Source organism: Ovis canadensis, chromosome 3 (assembly GCF_042477335.2).
Source record: "Ovis canadensis isolate MfBH-ARS-UI-01 breed Bighorn chromosome 3, ARS-UI_OviCan_v2, whole genome shotgun sequence".
In the NCBI taxonomy this organism is placed as follows: Eukaryota; Metazoa; Chordata; class Mammalia; order Artiodactyla; family Bovidae; genus Ovis; species Ovis canadensis.
In genome coordinates this window covers 153345253-153355789 of record NC_091247.1, presented here as the reverse complement: position 1 = coordinate 153355789, position 10537 = coordinate 153345253, and the positions used below count along the sequence as shown (strand labels likewise).

At 36.1% G+C, this 10537-nt stretch overlaps 1 protein-coding gene across 1 annotated transcript in view; it reads right to left on the bottom strand.

The window, feature by feature from the left end:
• Positions 1–768: 768 nt before the first annotated feature.
• Positions 769–10537, bottom strand: part of SLC2A13 (solute carrier family 2 member 13) — a 515435-nt gene continuing 505666 nt past the window's right edge. Inside the window, exon 10 of the mRNA XM_069584615.1 lies at positions 769–3233. Coding sequence (XP_069440716.1) covers positions 3007–3233 — 227 coding nt within the window. The 3' untranslated portion in view covers positions 769–3006. The remainder of the gene's footprint in view (positions 3234–10537) is intronic.

Sequence of the window (10537 nt, the reverse complement as noted above, 5' to 3'; positions counted from 1 at the left end):
ATCATGTTTTGGGTAATTATTGACTAAGGTGCAACAATCAAAATTATTAGGAATTTTATATTTAAGAAAAATATTAATACCTAATCTTTAAAATCTATCTGATTTTAACATTTGGCCCTATATGTTCAGATGCAAATGAAATGTTATACTCTCTTAAGTCTAGTGCATATCTTACCAGCCATCCAGCTAGGCCTCAATAGAGGTTATGATCATCTTCCCTATATTTTCCTAAATCACAATAAACTTCTACTAAATTTGTAGCATGTTTAGAAGGAAACATTTCAGCTAACAGTGTGATGCTTAATGTGTTTTAATATGATAGAACAAATCATACCATATATAAATTTTCCTATAAATATATATTTGATGATATTTCAAATGGAATGTTTTCAAGTTGACAGTGGTAGCCAAAGATGCTGATAACTTAGAAGGTGCATATTATTAAAAAACCTGCAAAATTCAAATACTTAGTTTTTAATATACTATAAATGTTCACTGAATCTAAAAATAATACCCTAATTTTATAAGGTTCCTTTTCAAGTAGTTGTCATTAAAAAATTATAAATAATTCCTATACCGTGCCTCTCTGTCTTGTACTTCAAAGATATGGAATATTATCTTTATCACTATATAAATAACTAGTAGTCCTTTATAGAAGGAATTGAGAATAGAAGACAAGAACTGTGGCTATTTTTCCCTATTATGTGCATTTATGGATATAATGCTGAAAACACTATTTACTTATGTCAGAGAGAACAGGCCATGTTCTGCTATAGGAAATAATGAGCTCAGTTGCTTCTTTAATAAAGTTACTGTGCATTCAGCTCAGCTGAGTATAAGCATATAGTTAAGGCCATGTATACAATAAACAGAATAATTGTGGGAATTATTTAGATAAATCAGGAAAACAAACTTCTAAACAGATCACTTTATGGGTTTAAATACTTTTTCTTCACATTATATTCTGATTTTATCATACAATAGTTCATTTCCCATTTCATTTTACCTGTGTGAAATATTATACAAACAAGAAATTTCTAATGGGGTAAGAAATATCAATAGAATAATAACTTTCTCTGTTAAAGCACATCTGCTTTTCTGGGGAAAAGCAAAATTAATATCCCTTTAGAAATCAATTGTCAGAGCACCTAAGTCAAGGAAAAAAGCTCTCAAAAATATATATTTGTTTAATTACATGAAACGATCAAAGGGAGAAAACTCTTTTTTGGTGGAAGGATTTTTAACTTTAGAGAATGAACCTCTTTGGCTACATTCTCAGTTGTCATAATTGTCATAATGTTCTTATGACATTCTTAAAGCCAGACTTTGAGAGAGACCAAACCATCTTGGAGGCTGGCAGAAATACACTGAATTTAGAGTCATTCTTTCACTCCAAAGAATACGTTATTAGATGTTTAGAGACACGTTAAAATGCATCAAATGTTTGCACTTTTAACTGACCTCAGAAGACGCATTCATATTTTCACTGGAACTAAGTAATTTTGTGAGTGATTTTGTACATACTATGTAGTTCTTAATATATGAGCAAAAATTGGAATTCACTGATGAATGAGCATAGAAACTAATGAATACTTTGAAAAAATACTGCAGAAATATAGTAACTCAATATTTCTTAAAGACACATATGAGAACCATTAATCTGTTCCAATGGAAAATCCCAGGTTTTAGACGAGAAGGAAAAAAATCCAAGTCAAGCATGAGAAAAAGGATACACCCACAGACAAATCTATGTATCTATTTTTAAGAGAATGTCAGAGAAAATGAGAAAGTGTGCAACATAAAAACCAGTTTATACTCTTAGATTCAAAAAGGAAAAAAAAAAGACAAGTACCATTATGTAATAAAATGTGACAATTCCCTTAGGAAAAGTTAATAAAAAGCTAATAAAAATAGAAGTCTCATTACTTAATTAAACAAACATAAATAACAGCAGGGTTATTTCTGTTGCTGATTTTCTTCCTTCCTTCCTTGTTTCAGAAATTATTTGATTAAAAGAGGGGAAAAATAGTCTGCTAGAAGCTATTTATGTAACACAAATGAAGGCACAAATAGTAGGAATCCAGAGTTGATGAGTGAAGTTGTGAATACAGGGGATTTTCGCTTGAACAAAAACTGACCCTGAAATACAGTTGAAGATCTAGTGCTATTTTGTGTTTACAGCTGCACACTTAAGTGACTAACTCAGGGTTAAAAATCTTTAAGGTCCATAAAAATCTTTTCTTTCTTTCTAGCAATAAAATATACTTATCAAAACTTGCTAGCTAATCTGTGCAAATGTATACTTCTTAACTGATGCAAAAAATATGTAGGAAAATAAACCTAAAAAGACCTGCTTTTTATAATGTTCAAAAGATTCTGTACAGAGTCAGCTGCTGAAGAATTTTCAAGATTTGAATTGGAGAGAGAAACGAAAATGTAGAATACAAAGGATATAGGACAGCTGTGCCCTTGTAGGAGACACTTTTGAATTTGTTGATGAAAGCTTAAATGGAATTTTTTTCTAATAGCTGATCACAGATAAGTGCCTCATCCTTAGGAAAAATTAGGGCCAACAGACTGTGCTTTGACAGAAAATACCTTTGGACCATATTTTAGCATCCTTTGTCATAAGTATATCATACATATATGATTTTGCTGGATTAGCACTGACTCAATTGCCACTAATAATTACATATAGTCTTAGGAAAAAAGGATATCACTGAAGTCACTGGGTACAATATTCATTTTAAACTATCTCAGGAAGGAATTACACACATTGGTTCAATAATTATTAGTTTAAAATCTCTGTAAATTTTTTACATCTCTGTATGTGAAAAAAATGTCATTGTGATGGTATCTTCCTTGGAATCAAATATTCTAGGATATGAAGTCATTCAAAACTAGACTGTGGAAAGAACCAGATTAAAAGCCGGGCAGTGAGGTCACCAATTGCTGTTCTTCTCTCCCAAGTTTGTTTAAATGACTAAATATATAAGCAGCTGATAATTATTCCACATCAGAAGCATCGTTGTCAGAAAGATGGTAGTTACTTCCCTTTACCCGAATATATTCAATATATCTCCCTTCATCAGAATCTGAAGCACCACATGTACATAGCCTGTTGTCAAAGAGTGATTCAATTTCCTCTAATTTTTTCCCTTTTGTCTCAGGAAGACAGCCGTAGATGAAAAGGAGACCCATCGAAGCGAATCCAGCATAAAGGAAAAAGGCTCCTGCAATGGAAAATACTATATATGTAAAGGCTTACATTGGAAAGGGGACTTGATTTTAACTTCTGTTTCTGGCTAATAATGCATGACTGTGGTTTGAAATGGAACCAAAAATTTGCTTACAGCTTGGTTTATTTGGTTTACTCTAATTGTTTTAATTATGTGAATATAATACAGTTTATCTTTCTAAATTCAAGTTATATAATACCAAACTCAAGAAGAATGATAGCCCAGGCTCAGAATAACTTCTGCTTTGAAATCTGTCCTCACTTCCCTAGTTAGAATTGTGCTTTGACAACACTTTTCTGAGGCAAAGTGGTATATAACAACAAAGTAGCATTATAATTATGTGAATATATTTGTGTTAGCCACTAGACTGGAGGCACTTTCAGGAAGAAATTTTCTTCTCATTTATCTTGAGTGTAGTGTTTCCAGAACCACATTCAGTGATGACACTGCTGATTTCTTGAATCAAAGCTCAAAGTTTAGGAGTCAACAGAGTTTTCTCTTACTCTCCCACCCAATGTCCACTCTTAGAAAATCCTGTTAGATCTACCTTCACATACAATCCAAAGATGACCACTTTTTACCATTTCTAGACATCTCTGATTTAAAAGCCTTCCTCTTTACCTGCAGTACTGTAAGAGTCTCCTAACTAGTGTCCCATTCCTTCTCTGAGGCTCCTACAGTCCATTTTTGTATGTGTGTCCATAGCACTTGGGGCTTCTCAGTGGTAAAGAATCCTCCTGCCAATGGAGGAGAAGCAAGACGTGGGTTCAGACCCTGGGTCAGGTCTGGAGGAGGAAATGGCACATTGCTCCAGTATTCTTGCCAGGAAAACTCGATGGACAGAGGAACCTGGTGGGTTACATTCTAACTTAATGAAACTATGTATCATGCTGTATAGGGCCACCCAAGATGAATGGGTCATGGTGGAGAGTTCTGACAAAATGTGGTCCACTGGAAAAGGGAATCACAAACCACTTCAGTATTCTTGCCTTAAAGAACCCCATGAACAGTATGAAAAGACGAAAGGTATGACAATGAAAGATGAACTCAGTAGCTGTCCAGTATGCTACTGGAGAAAGTTGAGAAATGGCTCCAGAAGAAATAAAGAGGCTGAGTGAAAGGGGAAACAATACACAGTTGTAGATGTATCAGGTGGTGAAAGTAAATTCTGATGCTGTAAAGAGCAATGTTGCATAGGAACTTGGAATGTTAGGTCCATGAATAAAGGCAAATTGGAAGTGGTCAAACAGGAGATGGCAAGAGTAAACACTGACATTATAGGAATCAGTGAACTAAAATGGACAGGAATGAGTGGATTTAATTCAGATGATTATTATATCTACTACTATGGGCAAGAATCCCTTAGAAGAAATGGAGTAGCCATCACGGTCAACAAGAGAGTCTGAAATGCAGTTCAGTTCAGTTCAGTCACCCAGTCGTGTCCGACTCTTTGCAACCCCATGAATCCCAGCATACCAGGCCTCCCTGTCCATCACCATCTCCCGGAGTTCACTCAGACTCACGTCCATCGAGTCCGTGATGCCATCCAGCCATCTCATCCTCGGTTGTCCCCTTCTCCTCCTGCCCCCAATCCCTCCCAGCATCAGAGTCTTTTCCAATGAGTCAACTCTGCATGAGGTGGCCAAACTACTGGAGCTTCAGCTTTTAGCATCATTCCTTCAAAAGAAATCCCAGGGTTGATCTCCTTCAGAATGGACTGGTTGGATCTCCTTGTAGTCCAAGGGACTCTCAAGAGTCTTCTCCAATACCACAGTTCAAAAGCATCAATTCTTCGGCACTCAGCCTTCTTCACAGTCCAACTCTCACATCCATACATGACCACAGGAAAAACCATAGCCTTGACTAGATGGACCTTAGTCGGCAAAGTAATGTCTCTGCTTCTGAATATACTATCTAGGTTGGTCATAACTTTTCTTCCAAGGAGTAAGCGTCTTTTAATTTCATGGCTGCAGTCACCATCTGCAGTGATTTTGGAGCCCCCCAAAATAAAGTCTGACACTGTTTCTACTGTTTCCCCATCTATTTCCCATGAAGTGATGGGACCGGATGCCATGATCTTTGTTTTCTGAATGTTGAGCTTTAAGCCAACTTTTTCGCTCTCCTCTTTCACTTTCATCAAGAGGCTTTTCAGTTCCTCTTCACTTTCTGCCATAAGGGTGGTGTCATCTGCAGTACTTGGATGCAATCTCAAACACAATAGAATGATCTCAGTTCCTTTCCAAGACAAACCATTCAATATCACATTAATCCAAGTCTATGCCCCAAGCACAAATGCTGAAGGAGCTGAAGTTGAATGGTTCTGTGTAGATCTACAAGACCTTCTAGAACTAACACCTTCTTGATTAAGGTGAAAGAGGAGAGTGAAAAAGCTAGCTTCAAACTTAACATTCAAGAAACTAAGATCATGGCATCCGGTCCCATCACTTCATGGCAAATAGATGGGGAAACAATGGAAACAGTGACAGACTTTACTTTCATGGGCTCCAAAATCACTGCAGGTGGTGACTGAATCCATGAAATTAAAAGATGCTTGCTTCTTGGAAGAGAAACTATGACCAACCTAGACAGCATATTAAAAAGCAGAGACACTAATCTGTTGACAAAGGTTCATCTAGTCAAAGCTATGGTTTTTCCAGTAGTCATGTATGGATGTGAGAGTTGGACCATATAGAAGGCTGAGTGCCAAAGAATTGATGCTTTTGAACTGTGGTGTTGGATAAGACTCTTGAGATCAAATCAGTCAATCCTAAAGGCAATCAACCCTGAATATTTATTGGAAGGACTAATGCTGAAGCTGTAACTCCAATGGTTTGACCACCTGATGCAAAGAGATGACTCATTGGAAAAGACCCTGATGTTGGGAAAGATAAAAGGCAGGAGGAGAAGGGGATGACAGAAGATGAGATGATTGGATGGCATCACCTACACAATGGACATGAGTTTGAGCATGTTCTGGGAGGTGGTGAAGGGCAGGGAAGCCTGGCATGCTGCAGTCCGTGAGGTCACAAAGAGTCAGACACGACTGAGCAACTTAGCAACAAAAACAACATGTGAATTCTAGATAGTCATTTAACCTCCTCCTTGGACCTCAGTTTCCTCATTAAGTAAAATAAGATGATTTATCAGTTCCTATTTAAATTTATGGTTTAAATTGTAATTCTGTAAGTTTTACAGCCCAGTAGGACCAGGTATAGGAGAGGTGGTAATGGTATGCTTGAGGAGGAGACCAGCAAAAGTGGTCTCCTCAAGCCTAGAGTCTATGGCTTGTCTCTGGGTTCCTAGCACAGTGCTGATTCATTGAAGAGTTTAGAGAATGAATATTCTCTTGTTGACGGCCAGATGGAATACATTGGGTAGGAGATTTGAAATAAAGGCCTAAACCAGACACCATGACTATATATTTGAAAGTCAAGCTTGAAGCCGAAAAGTACAGCAGTTAAAGAACTGAAAAATATTTTAGTTTGTTGTCACTACAGAATGTGGAAAGACATTATTAAAACTATTTTCTTTAAGACAGGCCTAGAAGTAACCATTTCAGTACTATCTATAGAAACACTTCTTGGGAAGACTCAAGTAAAACTATAGAGGAAAATGCTGCTGAACTGGCTACCCCAAAGAATCTGCTCTGTTGAATGAACAGCCATGAGAAAATAAAAGGGAAGCAGAGGTAAACTATGAGATATTAAAACATATATATAAAATGATTGATTTATATATAAATCAAGACATAATTTATTGGCTTAAATCATCAGAAGCTATATAATTCTTAAGGAGCTGGACCCATATAAATAAAATTTTTTCTTTAATAAAAATAAAATTCCATTTACAAATACAAGGCTCCTTTACTTCATTTCAGTTTGGTCTATATTATACTACAAGTTATATATTTTTACATCATACTTGATTAAAAAAAAAAATAATAGGTCACCTGGCATGCATATCAGAGTGCTACAGTGAGAGGAAGGCTCTGTAGACACTGTGGGTCTGAAAGTCAAAAAGTTACACAGGCTGAATCCTTGAATAGTTTCTTGAATTGTCTTGATTTTAGTTTCCTGATCTGACAGGGAAAATAAATCCTTCCTTGCTATAAACTGCAAAGACTAGAAAGAATTTTGGATGTTAGTTGCCCAAAAAAGTGATAGACATTATCAAGTTACACTAAATGACTAGGGAAGAATAGTGACTAGCATGGCTAATAAATCAAGAATGTTTTCATCTAAGGGGTGCTATGACAAGCTGGCTCTTAGAGGATGTGGAATTTTGAGGAAAAAAAATGACAGGTGAAGTCTTGTATTCTGAATACAGATAAGCAAAATTGTGGAGGTAAGAAAACAATAGGTGCAGATGATAAAACATTTTAGACTAAACTGGGATGCTAACCTCTAAAATATCTAATGGAGTAAATATAGTCTGCCTTTATAAAGTATAATATTTAGAAAATATTCATCATCTTTCACAAATTAAGTACAGTGGCATGATTGGAAGTAACAAATCAAATCTTTTCATAGTAAACTCTTACAGTTAAAAGCAATTAGATGGATTACTAACATTCTTGAAAGCCATACAATTTCTTGTGTGTGTGTGAACAAGATTCCCAAAGCTAAAGAACATAAAGAAAATTCTATTAAAAAGCAAGATACAGCTATAAAAATCTGAATAATCTAAAGACAGCAAATGCTACAACTATGTATACAGGCTTCACTGGTGCGACCTGTGGTTAAGCCAACAGAAGTGCAGGCAGGCCTGGGAGGCTGTTACCTGCCTTGTGTAACGGGCAAGTCAATTATGTAACTCATTTTCTTAATAATGTCCCTTTAGGATGAAAATGAAAAAGATGTCTGTAGCAAATCTGTTAGGATTGTTAACAGTGCAATTTTATTCTAAAGGAAATAAATCTTATTAGAGTCCTTATATTAAGCTTCAGATTAAAATAGATATTTAATTGAATTATACAAAATGAAGAATTAAAGATTCAAAACAGACACTTTAATAATGCTCAACAAGGGATCTATTTAGTCACATGTGCTATAAATAAAGTGATATACTGGTGACATTTTAATGATAATTTTTACTAATAATACTGAATGGGGCCCAGGCCCTTCTAGGCAGTATAGTTTAGTAAGGAATCAAGACTTGAGGTCTTATGAAACAATAAAAAAGTAAGACATGAATATTTCCAGAGAAATACATCATTATGGTGCCTATTTGTTGTCAGGAGTATAAACATATAGCTTACATCAATCAGTAACCTCTAGGTTAAAATATAGAGCAATAAACAGAAAAACTCTAACCTGAGCTGAGATATTGTTCCCCTAGTGAAAACCTAATGGAGAGTGTGCTGACAAGAAAGAAGTCTGGCTTAATGAGAAACAAAAAGCTTCTTCTACTGAGATATTTTTGAAAGAAGCCTGGCTATGCCCTATTTAAATTTTACTTCTGTGGCCTCATGTTTTCCTAACAGAACTGATTCAAGAAGAGGAGCTTTGCTATCAAAAGTCTTACCATGTAGACTTTTATTATTTTGTCTATGACTTTCTATTAAAAATGCTTTCTCAAGAAATAAGTCCATATTTAAATATTTCAGTATTCTCCAGGATCAGAAAATATGGGTAAATATTTATTGTGTTTATATATATGCTGTTAGGAAGATAAGCTTACAAATTTATGTAAAACATTCTAATTGCCAAATGGGATAAAGCTGAACATACTAAATATACATCCAGTTTAAAATGCCCAGTGCCTTTCCTTTCCAAGAAAATAAATATTTCTAAATGTTTTAAATTGTGTTTGGGAGAGAGAGGAGTTTCATAAAGATTAGAAAAACAAAAGCATCAGAGAAATAGTTTTAAATAAAACTAAAGAGCAAATCATAATGTTCATAAGAGAGGAGGAAGAGTCATATGATGTTTCCACATATTCATCATTCATTTAAAAGTTCAACTATGTATTTATTCATTTGACAAACACTTCTGAGTGCTTAATAGGATTCCCTGGAAGGCATGGGGAATATATTGGTGAATAAAGTATAATCCTGGCCTAAAGTCAAGGTCCAGCAGTGAGAGGGTAGATAGAGGAACAGACAAATAAGTTTGTTCTTACAAAAAGAAATTATAAGTAGCCAGAATATGGGATGAGGTGAGGTGCAGTGAGGAATGGGGGAGAGGATCTGAGAGTGGTCTAAGCACTTGTTGTCCAGTTGCTAACTCCTGTCCGACTAGGGACCTCAGGGACTGTAACACATCAGGCTCCTCGGTTCTCCAACATCCCCCACAGTTTGCGTGAATTCATGTCCACTGAGTCAGTGATGCTATCTAATAATCTCATGCTCTGCTGCGCCTTTCCTCATTTGCCTTCAATCTTTCCCCACATCAGCATCTTCTTCAATGAGTTGGCTCTTTGCATCAGGTGGCCAACGTACTGGAGCTTCAGCTTTAGCATCAGTCCTTCCAATGAATATTCAGGGTTGATTTCCTTTAGCATTGACTGGTTTGATCTCTTGAAATCCAAGGGACTCTCAAGACTCTTCTCCACCATCACAATTCGAAAGCATCAATTTTTCATCACTCAGTCTTCCTTATGGTCCAACTCTCATATCCATACATGATTACTGGAAAAATCATGGCTTTGACTATATGGACCTTTGTTGGCAAAGTGAGGTCTCTTTAATAAGCTGTCTAGGTTCATCATAGCTTTCCTTCCAGGGTCAAGCATCTGAATTTCATGACTGCAGTCACCATCCCCAGTGATTTTGGAGCCCAAGAAAATAAAATCCGTCACTGCTTCCACTTTTCCCCCTTCTATTTGCCATGAAGTGATGGGACTGGATGCTATGATCTTAGATTTTTGAATGTTGAGTTTCAAGTCAGTCTTTTCACTCTCCTCTTTCACCTTCATCAAGAGGCTCTTTAGTTCCTCTTTGCTTTCTGCCATAAGGGTAGTATCATCTGCGTATCTGAGGTTGTTAATATTTTTCCCAGCAATCTTGACCCCAACTTGTGCTTCATCCAGCCCAATGTTCATTCATGTGCATTTTGCATGGTGTACTCTGAACAGAAGTTAAATAAGCAGGGTGACAGTATTCAGCCTTGTAATACTCTTTTCAAAAGATTTGAACCAGTTTGTTGTTCTATGTCCAATTCTAATTGTTACTTCTTGACCTCTTCTCAGAGACAGGCAAGGTGGTCTGGTATTCCCATCTCTAGGGATTTTCTGCAGTTTGTTGTCATCCACATAGTCAAAGACTTTAGCGTAGTCAATGAAGCAGAAGTAGATGTTTT